General features: G+C 42.2%; 1 protein-coding gene across 1 annotated transcript in view; it reads right to left on the bottom strand.

Moving 5' to 3' along the window:
- lrp1bb (low density lipoprotein receptor-related protein 1Bb) overlaps positions 1-26,540 on the bottom strand; it is a 131,654-nt gene that overhangs the window by 92,719 nt on the left and 12,395 nt on the right. Inside the window, exon 2 of the mRNA XM_068651596.1 lies at positions 2,818-2,940. Within this exon, the coding sequence (XP_068507697.1) occupies positions 2,818-2,940 (123 nt within the window). The remainder of the gene's footprint in view (positions 1-2,817; positions 2,941-26,540) is intronic.

Raw genomic sequence — 26,540 nt, 5'->3', positions numbered from 1 at the left:
TGGTTTGTCGTGTCATTTTTGTTCCTGGCATTTTAAAAACTGATGGACTCAAGGGTGTGTCCAATCAGTAGATCAGCTTGTTCACCGTGATTTTAAGTATCATTTGTCTCCCATCACCTCTCACTCGAGGCTCGAACTCTCAGGAAAGGCGCAACCTTGTTATTTGACGAAGGGCAGCAAGTGAAAGAAGAATCGTCTCCTCTGGAAAAACCCATGACGATTGCCAATCGCCGTGAAACAATGCTCCTCTGACCGACCGCGTATTTGAAGTCAGCCGTTGACCCCTTTTATTATCTTTACCTCTGGCATTGACAATTCAGAGGATTTAGTGGTAGAAATGTCCAGAAGATTGACAAAGCTCTACACAGCAGCATTTCTGACATGAGCCAAAAGTCTATCAAATCCTTTCCCAGAGGATTTATGAAGGATTTTGTTCCTAAGACACTGTGTGCTAACGTGCAGAATAAATAGAAGAATGGGTTGAGGGACACGGAAGCTTTCATGGAAATACAAACAGAGAAGCCATCATGTGAATGGCATCTGTGCTGCCTTTCACTTTCCCCAAACCGCCTTGGCATTTGGAATTCCTTGTTGACGCTTTCGCTTCAGCGCATCCGATGCTCAGCTGCCCCCAGTCAGAAAAAAAAAAAGGTTTGACACTGCACTCATCGCACCGGCTTGGGAGAATTGCCATTTTACCGGGGTTTCTTTTGCAATTCCTGGAGGCTTTTTTTTTTTTTTTTTTCTCTCCCTTGGAGAAAGTGTCAGCGGCCATCCAGTCCCAGGAGGCCAAAGCGCTATCTCCCCTTGTTCACCGGTTCTTCCAATCTCCCTTCTCCCCTTCCCGCCGGCTCCAAAGATGCCAGCGATTACGTCTTTGTGATCATCAATGATCACAAAACGAATGAATTCACAGTAAAATCATTCAAGATATTTCAATGACCATCTTAGTTCCTCACATCATAAACACGCTCATTATTCTTCCCATTGTTCCATAATGCAGCAGCCCACCTTTAAAGAAATATATTCCAGTCGTGCCTTCCGTTGCCCGGGCAAAGCTGATCTAATTCTCCTTTCTATCAATCCATAATCCATGTTAATGAGCTATGCACCATTCTTAAATGAACATGCAAGGTGTCTTTTCTCCCGGCATTGTGAATAAAACAGAGCCTGCAATAATCGATGCGATGATTAATGGCCTTCCGGGGGGAGATGAAATGATTTGTCCCTAAGCAACCGCACAGAGCGAGCTGGCGTCGTATTTCTCGTGAGGGTGGCGGATACATTCGACTAAAGCACGGTAATGCACTCGACGGGGACGCTCGCGGTAAACGTGATACTACAGGTCATATCTTAATTGTATTTATGCCGTTCAAATCAAAGAATATGAGTGGAGAAAAAGTGGATTGAAGCTATAAATAGCCAGGGTCAGTCAGTTTGCCCTCATCACAATGGATACGAAATGACAGGAGGATTCAAGAGAGCTCGCAAATCTACAGATGGCATCCGCAATTTCAGTAGCAATTAGAAAATCCTCTCCAACAATGTTTGTAATTCATTCAGCCTGCAAAGGGAACGATAATGGTTGGTATCCCGAGTAACGTTGCATTATCGCAGCAGTCGGCGAGGCATAAACGCCCTCCGCGAGCCTCTCCTCGATTGTGTTCGAGCGTTCGAGAATGTCCAAGTGGCTGCGTACATGATAAACAGCCGCTGACTCTAATTACATAACGTTGACATCAACTGAGCGCGTTCGTTCAATTTCTGTCAAAAGCGTTTCCACAGTTGCCTTCTTGATTAGGCGCTCAAGTAGATTCACAATGTGTGGTCAAGTTCCGCTGAATAAGAAAAATATAGCCTCGACAGAATCAAATCAAATATCAACTTTGATAATCCATCAGCGTGCGTAAATAATAGTCTCCGAGTACATAAATCCGAACGAACGAAGATATACGGTACACGCCCGCATTTTGAGTCGCACCCGGATTTACGGCATTGAAAACACGGCAATAAAATGAGTATAATTGAAACATATGGCAGACATTAAAATACATCGGAAAGCCAACCGTTTGTTAAGTGTGTTATACAGATCGTTTGCAAGTATTTTAGTAGCGCAGACTAAGTGCGTGTTTGGCACAGCTTCTGGATTTTGATCACATTAATGGATTAGGAGCCGGCGGGCCGGCGGGCGGGCGGTGTTGCCGCACTGCAAACTTATCATATGCTTCTCTTGGCAAAATGGAAATAAGAGGCTTACGCTTGGTTTATGGAGCCAATTCAGGGCTAGAGGAGCAGAGAAAACACCAGCATCCGTCCGCATCAGCGACTGGATGTGGAGCAACGGTATTTCATGCTTGACTCAACACGCCACACTATTAAAAGTTGCCCATCCGCGCCTCATTTGTGGACGGTGGTCGTCTTTAAACCGTATTAGAGGGTTGGAAAATGTCTAGAAACTGGGAAATGGAAGTATTAAAAGGTTTTCAGGAAGCACTAGTCCAGTCTCGTTTTTGGAACGGGTTGATTCTGATTAGCGTTGTAGCATGCTAGCATGGGTGTGGATGGAGATTCATGACTTCAGGCCATTGGGTGATGGTAAAGTCAAAGACAAATGAGACCCTTCAAAATGATCTTTGAAAATGTTGGTGTGTGTGTGAGGAAATCAACAATAGACACCCTTCACTCATTCAGTGCCATTGGCGGTTTTAGACGTCAAAGATATGAACTGGGTTGGCAGTGAATGAGTTAATGACTGACGGAAGAGTGAGTGGTGCGGGAAAAACAAAACAGGGCTCTCGGATGGAATGATTGACTTACAAGTCACGTCGGATTCATCGGAGTCATCGGGACAGTCGGGCTCGCCGTCGCAGAGCCAGGCCTCGGGGACGCAGCGTTCTTGATCGTGACAGTGAAACTCGCCAACGTCACACAAGATGGCCTCTGGATGGGTGAAGGGGAAGGAAGGCAGGGAGGGAGAAAGGAAAAGAATGAAGTATGAGATGATAAGAGTGAAAGTGGGTCAGATGTTTTGAGCACAACGTGAGTTTATGAGGATGATTGGGAGCCGACCTGGCCTGGAAGCGCTTGTGGCAAGGTGACATCGGCAATCTCAAAGAGTTTGGTGCTTGATTGTGGCCATAGCGGTCTAAAATGCTCATCAAAGACTCAGGAAGTGTGTTGGACGGCTATTCGAGAAAAGACGCTCCGTCCTTGACTTGAGAAAACGATTACGAGGCGGTTTGCTTTTATTGCTCCGTCTTGTCGTTGTTGTGCTTTGATTTGACGGAGGGATGGCGACTTCGGAGTCATAGTAGTCTTTCATTATGGCATGTATCCATCAAAGTGTTGACATGTTTGCTGCCGGTAGATGTCAGAGATTCGTCTTGATCAACGACACACTTTGAAAGGAGGAAAAAAAACAAAGTGGAACACTTCATCCTCAAGTTTCAGACACCATTTGATTTTAGCTCCAAATGTTTTTTTCGACATTTAGCTCACTCTCGCAGAGGGAGTGACAATTCCGCATGCTACCGGCCCCCCTGCAGCAAATTCACTACTAGAACTGCAGAGGTCAAACGGCTTATTCATTCCGGAACTCCTTTTTTTCCTGGTGATGCAATGCATGTGAAATTTTGCCAATCATTTCATGTTTGAAGGCATTTTTGACAAATTTGAATAATCAAGGAAACCATTAACAAATGCATCTTAAAGTCAGAATATCTGACATTTTAAACTACTTTGTACGTGCGTGACTGGGCTACTGTAGAATTACAGACAAAATTAGCATCTTAAGTGCCACACTGCCACCATGGATACAAAATGGAATACACAAATTGCAGTCATTTTACATGTCCGACACATGTAATGAGTCTTGACGGCGTCACTTGGAAACAACGAACATCTGCAGCGCCTAATGAAAGCACTGCACGCGTCTCTCTCGTCGTGTCACTTCCATTATTTAACGCTCAGAACTTTCACCAAGGCATTATTGTTTGACTGCCATACCTTTAAAGCCCAAATGATTACCATTGGTTTGTGACAACAGGGCCATTTTCTCGAGAAAACCTTGAGCCCATTGCAGCCCTCTTACCTATTGATGTTTTATTTCCTTTCAAGCCACTTCACCTTGAAAGCGACTGGGCCAAATATATGTCGACCAAATGACCTCTTATTCCATTTCATCTTTTTTTTTTTTTTTTCTCCAGGCAGCCTCTCTTGGACAGGTGCGGTTGAGAGAAAAAAAAAAAAAAAAGCATTCCTTCACCCTGCATCATTTCATTTGAAGGAATAAAACAAGAAAATAAAGGCACGTCATTTATATTCAGGTAGCTGAAGGAAAATAATATTGGAGCGAGGGAAGAGCTGAACGAAACAAAAGAACTTGCGGGGAGTGATAAAGAAAACAATCCAAACGGGTTGAATTTCCATAAGAGTGTGGCACTGAGCCCGGCCGGCACATTATCATGAGCTGCGTCGCCCGCCGTCACCCGACAGCCGCTACTGGCACAGCATCCAGGCTCATTAAAGTCATGCGGCTTTTCAAGTGTGCCGGATATTCGCAGGAACAAAGGAGGCGGACAAACAGAAAAGGTTGCCGTACTCCCAAGAAGCTTTACTAGCCAAGCAGCAGCAGCATATTTTTCTTTGTTTATGTTGTTACTTGAGGTAAGGCAGAGTGGCAGCCCAATTGCTACCAAAATCGAGAACAGCGCGGCACTTGGCCATTCGACTTAGGGCTATCATAAGGGGGGTAAAAAAAAACCAATAAGTACATTTATACCGTAGCATACTAAGCCATACGATAACCGACGAAATTTTGGATGATTGCATCACTAGTAATTCCATTGCAAAATAGATTGACGATAAATAGCGTAGTAGCAACTTGACTGTCTCTTATCTAATTCACAGAATACGTTAGCCAGCTCAGTCTCATGCACTGAGATTAGTGACAGTATGGAATCCAGCCCAGGTACTGGTCATATGCATAATGGATGAGCAGCAGACCCCCAGCCAACCTAAGCAGACTATTAAGTCTAACAACAGTATAATGCAGTCTCGGCGTGAGCCTTCAGATTGTTAATCCACTAAAAAAAAAAATCAAGTGATGCATCCTGAATATTTGAATATGCCATATTTTTTTACAAGCGTATTTCTGGATGTGACATACTCCATGTGGTATTTAGCTTAAATGCCATTCCCGTTAAGTCTAATAAGAATATTACGAGTGGAAGGAATAACGTGACTCTGCTTACTGATGAACGATTTTCAGACGTCACGGTCCGAGCGGCTGCGCGGTGCTCGTGTTACAGGAAACATTGATTAGCCAACGCGTAGAAAGTTGAGGGTTTAAGGAAGTTGAATTCAACTTGTTCTTGGGGGGTGGGGGCTCATTCCAAACTTTATCCAATGGAATGAAACTGGTAGGGTTAGGGTTAACATCCCCAATTATGATAGGGTGTGCATACTTGTGCAACCACGTACCTCAAGTTGTTTATTTTAAATGACAGGTTAAATCTTGGTCTGGTTCTTTTTTTTTCCCATCACAACCTGCTGACAAATGTTTTATATTGCCCAAATCAGAACCGAATCAAACGCTAAATTCCCTCCACCACAGAGAGGGCTAGTGTTCATAAGCATTAGAAGAAGCACGGCAAATCAATGTATTATTAAAAGTGAGTACAGTGCTGTAGCCTATAAATGTTTCAGAGGACAACGCAGGCACAGCCAGAAGCTCTTTGACATTAATCCCCAAACATTAAAATGAATTGTTCATGCATATAATTCATGCTTCACATGGGAGCCTTGTTAGGTTCATACGGAAAACGCACATTTTCACCCTTCCTATGATTTTGGCTTGACCTTTACATCGTGATAAAGGCTGAAGTCAATGAAGACTTCACAGAAGAACCAAAACACATTTTCTTTAATTGCACACTTGGAAGCAGCACTTATAATCGTATTTTTTTTGTCCGGTTGTCAACATGTTTACAGCATGACAACGCTTGTTGTGATTGATGCCAAGTTGCCAACTTGTCAGTGCCAAATGTCTCCTCCCAACAAACCTGACAGCATGAATCTGGGAGTTCACCGTAAAAGTATATTAGCCGCTCTCGACTTGGAGTGCAGTTGTCTAAAAATAGGACTCATTTAAAGTATTGGAAGCTGCAAGTACTTGCGAACAGTTGAGTGTTGCGTTGACGCACTTCTTGAAATGCATGTCTGAGATACCGTCCTCTAATCCATAAGAGTTGTGAAAAAAACATGACATCGCCTGAAAAGTGTTGACAGACGTACGCATGTTATCAGTCTAGGTGCAATATAACAAAATTTTATCCTACAAGGTGAGACTTAAATAATGAAGCGACTTGAATTAAGAGCGCCAATCAAGAGTGATTGAATAAAGTGGAATACATCCCTACAAAAGAAAGAAAACAAAAAGATCTCAGTAAAAGTTTAGTGTCAAGCTAAATAAAAAAAAAAAAAGAACACGTCTATCTAAAATAACTAGATTTAATAGGTCGCTTCATCTTAATGCTAACAAACAATGCAAAACCTCATAGACGGGCTAATGAATAGCATGGAAGCTAAATAGAAAAAAAGAACACGTCTACCTAAAACAACTACCGTAATTTCCGGACTATAAGCCGCGACTTTTTTCCAAAATTTTGAACCCTGCGGCTTATAGTCAGGTGCGGCTTATACACGGTTTTTTTTTTTTTTGTGATTTTTGTGATGACTTGATCACTTTTATACACTCGCAAAAAGGCTGTGGACCACTGTTGTGCGGTATCTTGAAGAACAAAACAACAACAAAAATACTATTTTGAAACACTACTATGGCCGCTGCTTATTCTGGCTGTGTTGCTTGTGACTATTATGAGCTTTAGTAGGAATCCACGCTAGGCGACCTGCGTCAAAGGGCTCTAAACCCTTTTTCATACTCTGCCATGTGACTCAGAGATTACACAAAGCAGTGGCGCTGTTTGGACCATCTGCATTGTATTAAAACCCAATCAACCAGCATTTAAATTCAATTCTTCTGACATTGTGCTCACCAAAAACAAGTTGTAATGAATGTGAACTTTTAATGCATTTTATTCAGAAGGTTACTTTGAACCCTGAGGCTTAAATGGCGGCGCGGCATATTTATGGATTTTTACGGCTTTCTGTGTACGGTCTTTCTTTGTAAAAAACTCATGTGCACGTGCAGCTTATAGTCCGGTGCGGCTTATGTAAGAAAAAAACTAAAATGTCCCTGAATTTTAGCTGGTCAAGTCAAGTCAAGTTTATTTGTATAGCCCTAAATCACAAACAGTCTCAAAGGGCTTCACATAGCCAAAATTGACAATTATTCTCAAAGCTGATCTTAAGCTCCCAAAAGGGCAAGGAAAAACTCAAAAACCCCTGCCAGGGGAAAATGAGAAACCTTGAGAAGGGACCACAGATGGAAGGATCCCCCTTTCAGGATCACCAGGTTGTAATGGATGCGGCTTATAGTCCGGTGCGGTTTATAGTCCGGAAATTACGGTACATAGATTTAAGCTAAATGCTAACAAACAATGCAAAACCTCATGAATAGCATTTTGATTTGATTTCAATGGGAAAAGATCATTTGAGATGCAGGATCCATTTCCTGGGAGCGAGCCTGACAAGGATAAATCGGCAGTAGTAAAGCTACTGTGCTTATTGAAGATCATGACACACGACTGCATGTACAGTAAACAACAGGCAATGGTTGTGGCGTTCAAAATCAATGGAAATGTCAAAGGAAATAAAGATGGGCTTGTGAATTTTGATGAATCCAAGCCCGGTCAGAAACGCTGGCACTAAGAAAACACAATCAAAATCCACCCACTGGTATAGATCAGTTTGTCACAGTGCGCCTCGCAGTTGTAAATCGTGCTGGTTGTTTTAACCACAGCTGTGTCTGCTCTATACTGTAAATTGGGTGACATCATCGCGGCAGAAACGCACCATAAATCCCAGAAGAAAAGAACCGTGCCATAGTGCCGGCCGGGGCTGCTTACTGACATTTCCCATAAAGAAGGAAAATAAATGGATTTGAATTTCTTGGAGAGGAACTGTTATTTTCAAAAATATATATACACACACCGTACAAAGGCGGACAGTGGATATGGGCTGCAAAAAAAAAAATCAGTTGCTCAGTGAGATTGTGTCAGAAAAATATTTAATTGCACGTAGAATACACATTTATCTAATAAACTCTACTCTTCTGTGAAGATAAAAAAAAAAAAGGTCTTTAAATCAACGGGTGGAAGAGCCAGCCCAGGCCAACTCAACTGTATATAATGTTTCACATTTGTGTCATTTATGTACCGTATTTTTCCGACGATAAGGCTCGCTGGATTAGGTGGCGTCTCAATGAACACGTTTATTTGGGGGAATTTCCATATATAAGGTTGTACGGTGTATGACTGCACATTGAGGGAAACATATCAGACCAGCAAATGAGTCAAAGTCGATTTCAAAAAAATACCGTATTTCTGTTTTGTCCGGTGGAGTTATTTACTAAATGCGATTTGGGTGTCGGTGCATGCAAGTCGTTTCATGAACTCTGTCAGTGTAAACACAGCAAATTGGGATATGCGTCACTTGAAATGTGCACGGAAAGAGCCGGAATATTGACATTCAATTGGATTTGCGGCTGCAATGTAAATCCAGCCTTAAATTAATCAGTGGCACGCAAACACGACAAGACGTGTCCTCCCCAGCGGCGTGTACTGCTTACGACCTCCTCGAAGGTACAGACTACCGTCATGGTGGAAATGAAACCATATTTCGAGAAAGCAACATACAAATGAAATCTAACAATATTATACCTTGCTTATGTATTTACTGGAGGCTACAAAAGGTGCCCTCGAAATAAATGCAATCTTTTGAGGTGTTCCCACAATTTACAGTGAATGATTGATAAGTTGTTTTGTCAAGGTAAAATTGATTTGGTGTTAAAAATTCATTCCGTCTGTTTTATTTAGAAGAGCTTTGCAAGGCGACTCATTTTGACCCAGAGGACACGAATATTCCCAATGTTTTATTCAGCAGCCAAAAGGTTGCTTTAGAGACCAAATGACTCAGTCAGCAAGATTTTCTTTCCCCGGTTGCTTGCGTATTAAGCGTTATACAACGTAATCAAAAGAATGCTACGTCTTCATTGAAGCCATCCAGCCAATGAATAATTTATAATATCAAATGTATTCCAATACAGTCAACGCCTCTCGCTGAGCCCGGAATTTGTACAGTAATCGCTTTGTCAAGCTGGCATCATTTCTTGCCACGGCTCCACCCCGCTAGTCGTGAAACATTGATAACGTCACACGAGGTCCGGCGAGCTCAGAGGCGCGGCGACGAACGGGAAAACGCCGACGGGGTGAACAGGCTGTTTCTAAGATTTAGCCAGTTGCTTCGGTTAAATACGTTGACAATCATAACGGCCATCCGGGGGAAACTATGACGACGATGCGGCCGGCGACAAAAATGAATTTGACACCCCCGCCCTTAAATCATCTTTGCCCGTTGGTACCTAACAGACCGGAGGTTGGTGACCCCTGACCTTCCGATCCAGTACTAGGTCGGCTGGGCAAATTCTCCTTTCCGACTGTCGCTATTAAATAAGACAATTTGCTTTGTTTATCCGTTGAAATCTCGACAAACAAGTTATTTGTCCCGGCTAATATTCTACGCTGAGCTCAAGATTTTTTTTGTTATGACTGATCTGTTCCCTGAAATGATTGTAGCGGCCATGCGTGAATTTCATTTGCATGACAATGCGTCATTATAGCGTTGATGATAAGCCATTCATCCTCGAATCTTCCGGGCACCCCGATTTTTTTTCCCCCTGCCCTGTCCAAGGTCACCTAATAACTGTGCTCCTCTATCTTAACCAGCAGCAGTCTGAGGGATTTATACTCCACTCCATGTCGTGATTACCAATCAGGTGGAGTAATAGCTGCTTAAGCAGACAGGGTTTTCGCCATCACCGAGGGGTGAAGTGTCTGTCAAGGTTGCCGGTGAGTTTGTCCAAGGCGCGCCGATTCTCCGCGGGGCATGTCAGCGCCTCGGCCGTAGCCTCCAGATTAAACCGCATTATCGGAGGTGAGGTGAGCCAGAGCTGTTATGGGGAGGGATTGCAGAGCCGCTTGTTATGGAGATTGAAGTACAAACAACTTTGAGATAGACGGAACCCGGAGTTATGCATACACTGATGCGATTCACTTCAGTTGGGGGCTTAGCTTTTCAGTCTGCTAGCTTAATGCGATACAACGAAGCGCTTTAAATCTTTTAAGCAACCGATTGAAAATAAACGTACACCAACAACGTAACAGTACACGCATTTATATATTCAATCAAACCCGTTTTAAGAATTGCGATTGCCCTCGAGAGGAAAATCAGCGTAACTACTAAAATAATAAATCTAAAAAAATTTGCATACGAAGGAATGTAAGGCAATGAGGCCTTTTGGAAACTGTATGGTAATCGTACGGATTGAGCCACGGAAAAGATGAGAACAATGTTATTTCTGATAAAAGGTCAGCAAATGGCATCTTGGCTCAATTGTCTATCTCTAATCAAGCAGCCGCCATTGCTAATGTGACATTTGTGTCGCAATGCCTGCCACCTCACTATCGACGCACGCGATTAAGATGGACTTGCCCTTTATTCAAGCTTCCATTTTTAGCCAATGTCGATCGTCCCAAATTGCAAGGTGGGGATCATCTTACGCAGATCTGATTAGCGTCATTCGGCAGTCAATAAGGTAACATGTCTCATTCGGGCATCCACAAAAGTATTGAGACACCCTCAGAAACATTTTGGCAAGAAGATTTTTAAAGCTCTGCTTCAGCTCTGTAAAAATGATTTGAATTCTATTTTTAACTCGTTCTTTTTATTCCTTTTAATGTCTTTCTTGAATGCCTCTGTAGTGCCTGATTGAAAAAAAAAAGCTGGTTTTCTTGGCTCACCAGGAAGGTTGTTGTTTTTTAAACAGCCTACAGGTAATAAAATGTTTTTATTCGCAATGCCTGAAGGTTAGACAGATTCGCATCATATCAGAGATTGTGGATTAGACTGTCAATCAACATTTCTGCCAGCGAGGTTAATGATGTGACAGGTATTGATCCGGAGAGCTGTGCAGAACACAGATATGCTCTTTGGTCCAATCTACTTTCGCAAATATCTCAACATTTTCCTCCTTAGTCTTTGGACCTTTTTTTATTTTTATCCTGGAGACTTTGATGTCACATTACCTGATGGATTGAATTGAATTTCACGTTGGCTAAGGTGCAGACTGCGGAGACATCTGTCTGCACATCCGGTGTGGGATTATCAATTTCCATTGTGCGTCTGGGTGGTGAGGAAAGGTTTATGCAAGAATAATGTATTCCTCCCACTACCTGACAAAGCACCCTCCCGCATCAACCCAATAAGAACCTCAAAAAGGATAAGACAGTTCCAACTTGAAAAATAGCTGTCGTATACATCTAAAAATGTACATCGGAGAAATAACCATCCGCTTAATATGTAATCATGCTCATCCCTCTGTATTTGTTCATTCATTTAAGCAAGTATAATTAACACTACATTATTTAGTTCAATAATATACATTATGCATTGTTTCTTAATTTGAATTGTTCGCCATTAAAACCGAAAGGCGTCAAAGCACCCTCCGAGAGAGATCAGAAATGTGAATAAATAGTTGCAATTAAAATGCAGAACTCAAGTGTTTTTCATTCACCAAACTATGTTATTTATTCCAAGAAAATTGTGAATGCAACATATTGTACTCAAATCAAATCTTTTCTGCATGTCATTATCATTATGCCGCATGATAACCTGCTAACACGGGCGGGCTGGCGGGCACGATGTAAATACATCTGCGGGCAAATAATTCAAACGGCAGTGTTTTACAAACCAACACACGTCACTCATGTATTAAAATGCAAATGCGCACGTGGACGCACAGTGCATACATTTATGAGGTGCCGCGGGTCCCAAGACTAATGAACGAAAGGAAATGAAAAACAACGCATGATTCTTGTTTAACAAATTCCAGAACAGCTTGTTTTTCCACATCTTGTCCTCAAGCAAATTTTAGCCAGGCTGCCTCAATTATATCTGTAATTATAGAATATACTTACCTCTGAGAAACAATGGGTCATTTTTTTCCGCTGATATCTGCCGGACTTTGGGTTGCAGTTTTTAAAATTGCAAATACAGAAATAACAGTTTCGACCTTGTCAGTTTATTTATTTATTTATTTATTTATTTATTTATTTATTTATTTATTTATTTATTTATTCATTTATTTATGTGGATGAGTAGGGGTGTTATGGTTAGTGTTTGGTTGGTAACCCTAACCCTATTTAATTGTGTTAAAGAACGTTTTAATCATTATTAGCCACATATTACAGTCTTTGGTCATTTGGTAGCAGTACGGGAAAAAAATACACGTCTCAAAAGTATTCTCATGAACAAGGTCGTATTTTTCATCCAATTATTTTTTGCTATGCTGTAAACAATATTTCTCAGATGTCTAATTAAAAAATAAGAAAAATAAAACAAAAAAATACTGCATATTTTAAACCCGTGCCTGTTTTATAAACTGCTACAATGCTTCATTTGTAAGTCCTCCATTTAGGGTCACTTGTAATTATTTGTTTGTGTCAAATGCATTTAAAAAAAATTGCACGTCCTCACTATTAATCTTAGCGTTGAATAAATGAAAGCAAAACGCAGTGGAGGTCCGCAAACAAATCACCCGTATTGACATTTCACCGCAACCTGGGATTATTTATTAAGTAAACAAGACTATGCAAATGCACAACTGCAGCATGGAGGGCAATCTAAAGGAACACGAGCGATGCAGGAGAAAAGAAAAGAAAACTTTTTCACCTTCATTCCACATATGCATCAGACACGAGCTGAAAAGTTCCCCATTTTATCACAGCGGCTCGTCTTTTAGTTGGACTATTTGAAAGCAGATGTCAGACTTCGTCTTTCGCGACACTTGACAGGAATTAAAGGATGAAGACATGAAATGAATTAAGAGAATGGAAACATCAGAGCAAACAGCGCACCGGCATCAGTCTTTGCCGGATGAAATAGATTTGCTGTATCGGACGGCGCTGTAAGCGTTTATGACTCAAATCCATTAGAGCAGTCGATCGGGTCAGCCTCCTTGGGCCATGAAAGTGAGTCAACAGAGGGAGGATCAGATCTTCGTTATTGCCTGATTAAAATCAATTTGCTGTGTCTGACACGCGAGGTGGGAAGCCAAAATGAGATATGGGAGGTGGTTGCACGGAAAACCGCCTGGATTATAAACATATGGCAAAAGTAAATCCAAAGGTCATCAGATGTGGCCTGTCGTGCAAAGCCGTCAGGATTAAGATGAACGGGACGATTTCAGATGGAATGCCAATGATGATGATGATGATGACAAATTCAACCATATGTCGCGTGATCGCAAGTCAAATTCCAACCAATGCACACGGGCAGGCACAATGGAAATACATTTGCTGACAAAACATTCAAATAGCTGTGTTTTAAAAATCAACACACATCCAAAGCAAATAAAATCACATAAAATTCTTAAATGTGCATTTTAATGAAGAGAAACATCATTCTTTGCAGAGGATAAAGAATATATGACTGATTGCTGAGTACTGTGTTTGTGTTCATTGCTATTTAGCTTTAAGCTAGCAAACGGAAAGAAAGTTGAATTCTCTGTTTTCTTTAGTTTGGCAATAAACTTCAATTGTGATAAACACTTGAGCCTCCTTTGACGTGTTATTAACGATCTGCCAAACAGCGATTTTATGTCGTGCTCGTTATCTTAGCTTGCGAGTCAAAGCAAAAATATCATTTCATCAAAGGTTCGTATCCCAAAAAACAAAAAAAGCTCCACTCTGTTTCCTCTTCGGTCTGTTTTATATCGATTAAAAAAAAAAAAAAAAAAGTCTAGTTGATGTAAGTGAAAGCTTTTCGTTCACTTGGCAGTGTAATTGGCTGTGAAAACAGCGATTGCTGCGACCAATCACCAAGAACAATGTGCAACTTGCACCATCATTAGGCACTTGACCTTTTAGGCAGTTAATTAATGAGCTTGACGCCAGCTCGAGTTCTCTTAAAGACACACGGCGCTTCTTTATTCCATTCAAACGATAAAAGGGGATGTAAACACCATTAAGGGGCCTTGCTTGATATCACATCAACAAAACACAAGCTCGGGATTTAAGAATCTTTTTTTTTTTTTTAATGGCAAAACAGCAGCAGCTCACGCATTGTCTTCTGCGGGCCCAAGGTATTTGTTAGCACTTAACGGCGCGCTAATGGAAGGACGTCAAAGAAGAGAGTAAAGAAAAGATGGTGCCGGGAAGGCTTGTCGTCATGGAGGACACTTGGATGAGAAAGCGGTTTATCGTGGCACGGGCCAAAGCTTGTGCAGGGGAGCGGCAGTCTGTTAAAGCTGATGTGTTATGGCCGAGGCGGAGGGCTCATCTATCACTGCCAGACGTTGACTTTCTACGGCAAATTACCTGTCGATAACGGACACGCGACATCGGAGAGGGAAAAAAAAACGATACATGCGTTCTACTTTTAGAAAGAAGTTTTTTTTTTTCCCAGCTGCTCTCCAAATAGTGATATTAGCATTATCTTAGCGGGAGGTTATGATGTGTCGCAAAATGGACGCGTGGCTATTTCAGTTCGATTAAGAATGACAGCGATGGAACACGTATTTCATTATCGCTGAAGAAAAGGCAAACATCTCACTTTGTTTTTCATATTAGACACAGTGATATTTAACGCAAACACAACTTCCGACACAACTTGATGTTATTCCACTTCCGTTTTTCGAACGCCTATTAAGAATCTCATGATTCGGTTGTTCGCCATTTCTACAAACCTCAGTTCGAACATGATTTGCTTTCATGTTTAATAATCCACCTTCTCCAATCCAAGTTTCACATTTTAACCTCTGCCCACCGATTGCTCTGCCCTCAGCATTAACACAACTAGAAGGTGAAGAAGAAAAAAAAAAAAAACAAGTCGGATCTGACAGCTTGTGTTGTGCCACCTGACCTGTGTAAGATTCAGGCTGTGAACACCCGCAGTCAGTACGCCAATGGAAAGTGCCCATCTGAAGGTGATAGACTCTGCTGGCCCGGGGTCACAATGAGTCACTGAATCCGGCACGCAGGAACTCCAGAAAGTGCAGAGGCTGGGCCGCAAGCAAGGTGACTCAAGTTCCCACTCTTCAAATGTTTTGCCACCTGGCATTGCTCTTGTCGCTATTGGCGCAATCTGAACAGCAGACACTAAAATGCAATTTGTTTCTTAACCTCGAGATGAGGACTCATTTCACGTTCAAATTAGTCGAATTATGAAAGCTATTTTAAGCATCAGCAAGAAAATATGAAAGGATACTTGCTCTCAGTATTTTGGCCGAGGTGCATCTGTAGGAAGTCGGGCAATAATCCACGCAATGTTAGCCGTGGAAAAAAAAAAAAAAATCTATTGCAGTCTGCTTTACGAGTCGCAACTAAAGCTTTTACAGACTCTGGATTTTTACTTTCTAGCTCCAGTCAAGGTTGCTCTGACCCTCTGAAAATGTGTTATGCCCACTCATGCTGGATCATGTCACTGAAATGAGCTCAGCTGAAATGAATCAGTGCTATGGTCTAGTACTCGTATCGCTGCAATTGTGTAAACAATTAGAAAGGACCCCGCTGACCAATTGCGAATTTCTGCCTCGGCATGAGAATGGCAGGTTTGAAAATTGCAGTGACCCTTTGGTTTACATTCAGAAGGGTTTTATTTGCCGTCGCCTAAACAATGCAGGCAAGCAAATATCATTTCTAGCTTAGACGTTCTTCTTGAGCATAGGTGTCAAAGTCAAGGCCCGGGGGTCATTTTAGGTGACAAATTGTGCATCAACTTCATCTGTCAATACTAAAGTTAGTCTTCATTTTTTAAAAATACTGAATTTTGTTAGTTTAACACCCCTGTTAAGTGGAGGTTTGACACAAAACCCAAAACTTAAGCAGTGCAAATCTGAGTCAAAGCAAAACAAAAACAGGCAGATGATTAAAGTAAGATTTTCACTTTGTTAGAGCTCCATTAGCATGAAAGGCAGGTAATCATGACAGACGTACACTGTTTATCCACACTCATTTTCTTTTTTGTTTGCCACTGGCTAAATTGTCAAAGCCACCAAGGTTTCTACGTCTGCATTTTTCATTAGTGATAAAAACCCTTCTAAGCACGGTGAATGCCAGACAAAGCCACACTCTTCTTAAGAGTGACCTTTGGCGTTCTGGTAGATGCTGGCTTAAAATTAGCGCTTTTTCCCCGAGGTTACGACTTGATATCGACATTTCGCACAATGCAAAGCTGCATTTTACCGCCTACATACATCCCGTTTGTTCCAAATGTGCAGTAGAAGCAAGGCGGAGATGAAAGTGAAGCCCCGCGGTCTTAACAAGGAAAATGTAGCTTCAAGGGCAAATTAGCCCCAAGCATCCTCCAAGGGATGGATGGAAATGGAATGATAGAGGTCTCAAATTAATATATGCCGCATGTTTTAGTTAATCTCTCAGTGTGTGAGAAAATTGCAACTCCGTCCACGACGTGAGCGTAATTGTTTCGCTGCCTAACGAGGAAGTCGTTTGAAAGCCAAAGGGACCGAATTCAACGCTAATTCACTTATGCCAGTTGTTTGGCAAGGCGGCCGATGGGACGCCGACGCGGTGTTTGTCAAATCTCAAGACGAAATGAAGTGTTAAGACAAAAGCGCACGGCCTCGCCGGGGATTCGTCCTCATCCTCCCGGCCCGGCGCAGACTTGATGAATGGTTCTAATCAAGTGGCGGCCCTCGACTGAAACGACCCCACGCAGACCGCACCTAATAACACTCTGACAACAAACAACTCCAAATGGAATATTGATGCACTCGGCATTCACGGGCCTCTCTTGTTTCATTGACAGCCCCTGGATCAGCTTAAGACGCCCTCGTGAATTGGAACATGAAGACGCTGTTTGTTTTTTTTAACTAAATGGGCTAGGGACGTTTTATGTGTTATATCAGATGACAGCCAGGACAGTCATTTTTTTTGTCAACGCCGCGTTGTTTTGTTCGTTTTCATTTTAACTCGGGTAATGGGAATCAATTCCACACAGAAATGGACTCATCCGTTGTGACATCAACATCTGGCGCATGAGTTGAAGCTCATTCCACCCACGATTCTGCCTCACCCGTGACCCTTCAAGTTAATGGCTTAGAAGAAAAGAGTAAGAAGCGCCGGGGCTGCAGCTCCTCTGGCAGAAAACGCCAAATACTCGGAGACTTTTTGACATCCGCCCTGCTCGTTTCTCTCGGCTCGCATTCGCCATCTGCCTTCCCATCTGGGCACTTTCCTGTATGGCGAACGCCATTGTTGCACTGTCCAATTATCTTTGGATGGAAAAAAGTAAGCAGTTGGCGGCGCTCCATTATAGGCTGGAATTTTGTGGACCTTGTAACAAGCTATAATTTAGCCTACTTCACAAGTACCGTATTTTCAGATTTGAAATCCTACCCTTTTCTCAAAAATGAACAATTCGTCTTACGATCAGGGGTGCCTTTTGTATAAAAGTCAAAATGAAGTGGAATTTTGGAAATTTCCCAAAATAGACCTGTTCATTGAGACGCTTTATAATCCGGTGAGCCCTATCGTCCGGAAAATACGGTAAATAAGAAACTCCAACACGGAGTATTTCACACAATTCATCATAGGCAACGTAGGTACTCACATTTCACGTTTATTTCCAATTTAAAGTCGAGCAGCTGGGTGCCATGATAGTCGTAGTTCCGTCCAAATGAGCCTTGTCGACTTTTGCATTTGAACTCCTTAGTAGAACATTTGCGCAAGTGTGCTCACTTGGTGTTTTGGAATAATAATAAACAATTGACAACAAATGATAACAAATTACATTGTGTTTGATTTTAATTTGTGTCATTTGCTCGTCTGAACTGTTTCCAGAAATTGCTCGCGGGGAAGATTGTCAGCGCGCATAATTAGCATTCCAACAAGTCCACTCTGATGGAACCAACGGCTTACATCAAACTTGGATTATTGTTATCTCACTCATTATAGCGCCACGCTTGTGTGCCATGATTATTGTTTGGACAGCAATGTGAAAACAACATTTTGTTTACGCAGGTAGGCTATTAATTAGCTGCAAATGATTACTGTCACCCAAAGGTCAGTTTGTCTTCAAAGGCAAGAAACCATTTTTTCTGCGGCTTCATTAAAATGACGCTTAGTCTGACACAGATTGAGTTCGCACTGATAAAACAAACAAACAAACAAACCAAGTGGCAAAATTGGCATAGCATCGTATTTTCAACTCTTACGATTGTGTCTCGTCGTAATGATTGTATGATGATAAGTGATTTTGTTTCTCGTCGTCGTCCCTGTGTCTCGTTTTTTACTTTGAAACTTGGTTTTACTTTTGATTTATTTGTGACTGTTTGTAACTCAAGGCAGCTTTTTTCAAATTACCTTTCTCCATTGACATGAATGGAGATGTCCTTTTTCCGTTCCATCCTCTTGACCACTATTTTTTTTGTTTTAAATTATGCTAGGCTACATGCAAAGTTTTTTTTCTTCCCCCTTAAGACTTATGGGTTTCCTGACCCATGGCATTGATGACTTTTTAAATAGGACCTTTGAATGTGAACAATTAATTAACCTGCTACAGTTAATCAGTTTTGCAAAACAACAATCCATTGCAGACTTATTTTACTTGCGTGACATTTGAAAATTAGTCTTCCTAATTACACGTGTCATTATGATGAGTGGCTAATGCCGAGCCCGAGGTAATTGATTTAGTAATGCTGTGACTTTGCAGAAATGTTTGAGTTTTGGCCTTTTGGTGTGTTTGAAAGCCACACTTTGTCATCAGCCTTTGTTTCTTCTACCTGGATAATGTGTCTGTAATTTATTTCCGATAAATCAGCCCCGGGTCTCGGTTGACACATTAAAAATGTTCCCCACGTCAAAAGGCATTTGCACAGCCCAGCGGGTCTGAAGGAATCCGCAGAGAAGCAATCAATCCTTGCCATAAGGCTGAGCTTGGGAAGAGGACACGAATCCTTCTCATGTTTTTACATCAAGACTTACAAATAGAAGGTGTGCAAAGGACCACAAGAATGCTCGGAATGTCCTCCGTGTTTGATTAGATTAATTACAGGGGCTTTTCAGGAGCAAATCCTTCTGAATGATGCATAGTGTCAATCATCTTGCGGCAGAGTTGAAACGGAGCTCCTTCCATTACCGGATGCTAATATGTTTTTGTATCGAAGAGAAACATTGATAGCGCCTGCAGCCACGCCGTTCACAGCTTTGAGCCACTCTCCTGCGTGAATTGGAAGGAGTCAGGAGGTTGGCTCCTCTGGGAAGAAATATTTCACGCTGCTTCCTATTGTAAAGTACTTTCTACTTTTATATAAGTACATTTCACAGTCAGACCAACGTTTTCAATTTTGCATCAAATTATTGGTTGAGTCCGTATTTCTATTTTTAGCAGTCTTGGTCAAGGGTCGGTAATTAGCTAGCTAAATGAGGCTAACCAATTCAAGGTTTGACAATCGACGATGATTTTCCTCCAGATATTTTATAATACGACAATAGGTCACGTACGGCCGTTACGATGATTTACTAAACGTCATGGCGGTAATCCCTCCTGCACACTGTCAAACCAATGTCAGTCGTAGAGCAGGTGACTGCTTTTTATTGTTGCATCCATTAAACATTTTACTACGTAATCATATTAATATGAAAATGCCCATTTGGTGCTTTGTCCCATTCAATCATTTAGACAAATGACTCGACATTAAAGCATTGTGCCAAAACTCCCATACGTTTGTTTTCGGTAGCGTCCCGGTACCGCGTGGACAATTTAAAGCCTTAAATTAACCACGCAATAAATCAGAGAAGGAAAAAAACTGAATTGAATTTTTGAAATATCTTCACATGTATTCATTGAAAATATGAATTCAACCGACCTCAGGCCTTTTATTTTCAGGCTAAGCGATTCAGGTATCAAATGTCCTCTAACACCGACATTGTAAGGAGGGCAACTATATTAAGGCTACTTATATAGGAACTCCTACCTGCAGGAACATGAGGTAAATGTCACCCTTGATAGCCTGGGGCTAAACTGGCTTTTATCGAGAAGCAGCGAGGGAGGAGCTGTTTGTGGTTATGGCACCTCGAATTAAAAATAATAATAATAAAAATCAGTACGCTAAGACCTCACCTTTCACACACTGCCATGCTGTCTCTAAAGACGAAAGAAATACCAGCCGCAGCAGCAGCCGGCAGCCAATCAAATAGTCATGCATAATTTACCATGTCATTTGGCTCTGCAGTCAAATTGAATATGATTTGCAATTAGGTTATTTCAGCAATATCACACACGAGAGATGGAGGCCTGGAATTACCGTCATGATAGACAGCACAACGTTGCGACCTCAAGTGTGAGATTGCTTTTAAACTACACAAGTGCCATTTATCAGGTCATTGTAAAGGAATTTAGGAGTTGTTTGTTTATTTATGCTCCTCAAACTCAAATATTTTGGTATAAGGTGACGTAAAATGTACGACAAGGAATTAGCGGTTGGTCCACTTAGTCTAGTCCAGAAATGCTATCTCAGTAATTAATGTTACTTGCGTTAGCATGACGGAAAAGTATTTCCCACCTGGGGGCAGTATAATTCAGAAATGTATCTAATCCGACCCCTCTGTCGGATTTCAAAAGTAGCAAAGAGTGAAATGTCTCCCATCCGACACTTTCTATTTTCTACCTGGAAAAACTTTCCTCACGACTGCAGTACTCTAATATGCTTTCCGAGTCCGGTATTTGACAGCGGGAGTGAAGTACGGGAAAGTTAATGACAAAGCTAAAAATAATCAAATCCCCTAACTTCATTGTGCAAGGCCAGCAGCAGCAGACAAGAAGCTCCGTGCCTGGAAAATGCGAGCAACCTCAGTGGGAGAGCTACGTATGCACGGCTATGAAAATTGAGGCCTGCGGGTGCAAACATTTAACAAAAGGCATGCTGAGATTCCAGCGCGCTCTATTCTTAGCGAGCTGAAGGCAGGTAGAGCGCAGCTCCCTCATACAAACTCTTCTAATTAAAAGACGACGGTAAATTATGGAGCAGCGACGGTGGAGTTACCCACTTGGGTCAGCGGCGGCAACGGGAGACACCAGAGTCTTCCCGTTCATTGTCACTTATTGCCGCCGGCGCTGTCAGTCAAGCGCTACAATTGCTCCTTCTCATACTTCACGTACCAGGAGCTGTGTAAGGCTTCTTCGTCTAAGTGCACAGAAGCCAGCGTATGCGCTGACTTATAAATGACGACGTACGTCGGTGCTGTGAGCCCTTGGGCTCTTTCTCTCTATTAATTGTGTTCATTTGCGGCCTAACAGCAAGGGCACTCTGGACGTCGTTGTCGATCCGCGCCGCCCGTCATTTATTCGGCACCGGTAAAGAAATGTTGCCAATTTGCTTTTGGATTGATGTCTCAAGCAAAAGCGCAGTTGCGCCTTGAGATACAAAGTGAAGGTGTAGCTCATATCTCAAAAACTACAGCGGTGACGAATCGAATCGTGATTCCGCTGAATCGAATCGCTCCACCTAAAACCTTTAATTGTATCATACCTGGCGTCAAGAGATAAGTATCAAATCGTCTTTTATTGGAGAGACGCACAATCGTATTAACGACACATTTCGGACCAACCAGATTATTCCGCCTTGACTCCAAAAGATTTTTTTGAAGCAAAAACCGTCCTGTCAAGAGGTTGCAGTATTTTTTTTGTATGGTGGAGAAATGAGCCGTAATGACCCAAAGTGCCACTGCTGCCACATGGCCTGCCTCATTCCTATTTGCAGCAGTGCAATTGTAGATTGTAACGCCTCCCCGAGGGCGAGAAGATGAAAGCCGACACACATCCCGTGTCACTCCCTTGTAAAAATTTTTAATGCAAAGCGTCCGTCGGGCCACGCCGGTCTGTCGTGGCTTGAGCAAGACGCTCGTTCATAATAAAGAGCCTAAATAATATTGCACGCCGTCGTGCGCGGAAGGTCCGATGATAAAAATCTGCCTTTCGCAGACAGTTTCGATGAAAAACGAGGCGCTACGCACTGTTTAACGGTTGCGGCTCTCGTAGGAAATGGGCTTTATGGTTGTTCCGCACCTAAAATAACAAGCGATAAACACTGGATCATAATTTGCCGCTGTCTAGTGCCATTTAGCGGAAATTAAGTCTGATACAACTACATAAAGTCTTGCAGGGGGAGTGTCGGGCTTTTACGAAACACCGAGGACCCTCGGAATAGCTTTTCACGCTAGCACGGTACTAATTAATACTATTAAAGCTGCTAGTCATTGATTAATCTGTCACTCATCGAGGTTGTTTAGTAATAAGGGCTAATTAAGGTAGCAACCAGTTTTGAATGCACCGACCATATAGTAATTTTGTCAGTTTTTCCACACTCTGTCAAGTCTTCAGAAAAGTATTTTGTTTTTCCCTGTCTGCTTCAGTCTCACCTCTGAGCATTTTGACGTGCTCGTAATTATGGAAACGTTAAGTCATTAGGCTCTATGCGGGAGACGCTGGGAAGATATGTTTGGTGGAAATCATAGAGTTTATTTTTTGCAAGTTGTCATGAATGCATTTCATTTCATCCATTGGACTGATTTACCAGAAAAACAGGAATTGGCACTTCTGGAGGATTTCAAGTCTTTGGTGGACCGCAGAAAGGTCAGACGGCTTAAATGTTTTCGCTGTCAATACGGTCCGAACTGCGAGGACGCTATCTGACCTTAACAATATGTTGGCGTTAAATGGCATCAAAAGTTTGGAAGACGACGAGGAAGCTCTTCTCATGTGATGTCATGGGCGCCAACAGTGATTTTTCAACCTTCTTGTGTTCCCAAATGTAGTTTTTGTATCTTTTTCTCTCATTTTTGGTTTAGAAATTCGACCTGTTTCTTATCATATATTGTCATTTACAGCGATCACGTTTCAGAAAATAAAATATTCTACTTGCTAAACCTGAATCCCAACTAATAAAACTCTGCAGTGCTGCACGTTGCTTCCATGAATCTCCCGTCCCGGGGCAAGGAGGAACTCCCAAGCCACCGGCACATTGATTCTGCTGCTAGTATATGCTTGTGTTTATTAATATTTCATTATTCATTGTGTTTTATGTTTTCATAACCTCAGTTTCATTGTACCTGCAATAAAGTCTTTCTATTGCATTATATTTATGTTCAATCTTTATGTACAGCGCTTTGCTACAGCTGCGCTGTGCTCCGTAAATAAAAGACGACTCAAACATTAGTCCAGATGGACGTGCACTGTCAAACTGTGAACGGCTCATTAAATCAGATCTGTTACTTGAGTAACTATGGCAATTATAACGCTCGTACGTCATTCACGGTAACTTCAGAGACGAACGAGTCCATTAGATCGACTCGTAATGCGAAAGAAAGACGCAAGCGCGGGAAGAACCAAGGAAAGCGCAAGGTGAGATTCGAACCCAGAACCTCCAAATGTGACGTTTCTGAGGTTCACCAAGTTACTGTACTTTGAATATGCTGCAATTTATGGTTTGGCTCACAAGCCGAATTTCTGGATTTGAATTTCTCCAGAACATTTCTGACTGAAAATGAATTCCACCCGCTGTAATTAAGATGCGATACGGCACAGCATAAATTTAAAAAGTTTGCCGCTCCGAAATGAATGCCGCATGAAGAGAAAGGTGAAAGGGTTCTATTCCTGCCGGATCCATGTTTATGAGATATTCAAAATACTGCGACTCAAAGCCAGCTTTTTGCATAAGTCACCGTGGAAGCGTTTCAGCGACTCGCAGGGCCGACGCAAACTTGCGTTGACAAACACTTTTTAATAAAGCGACTATTGGGAGAGTTGGATGTTTCTTTCAATGTCATTATATCGGGAGGGTGAAGAAAAACTCCAGCTCATAAATCGGCCATCCTCTGCTGTTGCAATAAGGAAATATTTCGCAATAATAAACCTTTCAAAAAAGAGCAATGTGAGGTGCTTAAGCACACAGGCGTGCCTTTTCCATTTGAAAAACCTGCATGTTTACCAAATTGTCTTTTCTCAAGCGTGGATTGGAAACGGATGATAATGACTTATTAATGTCAAGCCTACCTGTTTTTTTTTTTTTTTCTCCCCCCGCAGAAACACCTCTCCCGCTTTGCTAATGATCTCTGACAGACTTGACAGGACCTCTCTGCTGAGATTTCTCATAAAAACAACCACGTGAATCGATCAGCTGGGCTCCACACCGGCCTGCAGCTGATGCATATTTCATTAGTGTGCACCAAACAAATCAGGTTCAGAACAATCTCACTTCCAACTACTTTGGCACACCCAAACGGAAATGTTTCTCGTCAAATAACGCCGACAGTTCGGCGAAATGCTAAACGGCTTTGATTCCGATATACGATAAAAGGTCACGCCGACGTAATTATCCCGGAAATATTGACCTTAGCGTCGGCCACCCCGAGCTTCATTAAGATTTTAAATCTAAAGTCTGACACGAGAAGGGCGAGCGCATTTTCATCGAGTAATGGGATCTAGACGCGGCGACCTCCAGGAGTAAATACGTCGGATTTCCCTTCGTACTCTGTTCTTCAATACCCGAGCAAAGTCACTTGAAGGTGATACCTGGGAGAATAGGATCCCGAGGCCTATTGACTCTGTACATTATTAATTCCGTTTCAAGCTTACAGCAGCGCCCGCCAGCATCATTTCACAAGCAGAGAGGAGAAATTGGAACAGTTGGGGGTGTAATACTCTGACTTCTCTTTCTGCCCCATGTCAATACCACGCCAAGAAAAGATCGAGGTTACAGCCCACACGCGGGGTCGGGGAGGAGCGCTCGCCGAATCCAAATTCGCTTCTGGGTCCGACTGAACTCAAGTCGTTTCTGAGTTTTTATTTTCATACAATAAGCACAAAGCAATTACAGACACAAAATAGGTACGGTCGCTGTCGGGCAGAATGCTCCCATCTCCAAAAAAGCATTTTTTCAGGAGAGAAAAAATGACCGGCAATAGATTTACCTCCCCAATCATTTCGCTTACAGCATATCACCCAAGAATCACATAATAGCGACTTTCCGTGGGCAGAAAGAAATGTAGCTTCTGCCCTGTCGTGATAAGAGGTGCGCTGTGTAATAATAACCGCCTCGGACAATCCATCAGCAGATCTATAAAATCTTATTAGCGCTGCAGGTAAAGCAGTGTCGATACAAGGCGACAGATGTGTTGCTAGAAGTTGCTTTTGTTGCAAAGCCACGTGCCGGTGACAAGCGTAACCTTTAAATGCAAGCCTGACAACTTCAATCTGCCTACTTCTCCCTGTTGTTGTTGTTGTTGGGTTTTTTTTTTTGGCGGGGAGGAGACGGCAGAGCAAACGCCGCCCGCCCGCCCGCAGGAGAATTGATTAAATGTGAATAACGCATGAGCTATGAGCAGCGAGTCGCAATGTAGCTGGTCAGTACTACGGGAGAGAGAACAACTGTCGGGATAATTTGACAGCGCCTCGCTAAGTCGCCGTGGCATCTCGGAGTCATCAGCCGCGGCCGAGATTAAAAGCGTTGGAACACGGGCGACGTTTTTGACAACTCTGAAGTGATGCATTTGTCAAAACACATCATGACTAATCACAAACTCGAGCGGGCTTGAACATCTACAACGTCACACGACAAAACAAAAAGGATCTACGCACGCATTTGAAGGATGTTTTGAAAAGACATGGCCATTTGTGCCATTTGGAAAGGCTACGTTCATATACAACATGCTTACAAATGTCTTCTCACGGATATGCCAAGCTAAATAATGGAGGTGTCAGCCTCAATGTGAACAAAAGAGGCAGCCATTACTTTCCTAAAGCCCATGACCGGCTAAAATACTGCTTGACAGTCTGCAACTGTCATCAGTTGTGTGAGGACAGCTTTTTTTGACCCAAGATGACTTTTTTTAAAATTACTCTAACACACTGGCGTCAAACCCGAGGCCCGGGGGTCAGATTCGGCCCGCCGCATCATTTTACGTGGTCCGGAAAATTAAAATCATGTGTCAACTCAATGTTTCTTGTTAGAATACCAAACCTCTATATTGTCTTTCCTTTTAATAGCAATGAGATATTGCAAAAAATAATTTGTTATAATCCCAATTTCAAGATAAATTGGAAAATTCTGTTTAAGTCATTAATGGCCCGCAACAAAAAATGAGCTTGACACCTTTGCTCTAACTCAACTCACCCATACGGCGGCAGGGTGAAATACAAGTGACCCAATTTCAAAGTCGTTCATCCATCTTTTTTTCTTCATACTAACCAGACAATCAAAACCAGAGCGGTTCAACGTCGAGCACGTTCTGTTAATGACCGAAACGTACCCTCCACCCGGAAGCCAAGGTTTATAGTGGCAATCG

This window comes from Syngnathus scovelli, chromosome 8 (genome assembly GCF_024217435.2).
Source record: "Syngnathus scovelli strain Florida chromosome 8, RoL_Ssco_1.2, whole genome shotgun sequence".
NCBI classification, from domain to species: Eukaryota; Metazoa; Chordata; class Actinopteri; order Syngnathiformes; family Syngnathidae; genus Syngnathus; species Syngnathus scovelli.
The sequence above is the reverse complement of the archived record's forward strand: the minus strand, read 5'-3'. Positions and strand labels throughout refer to the sequence as shown.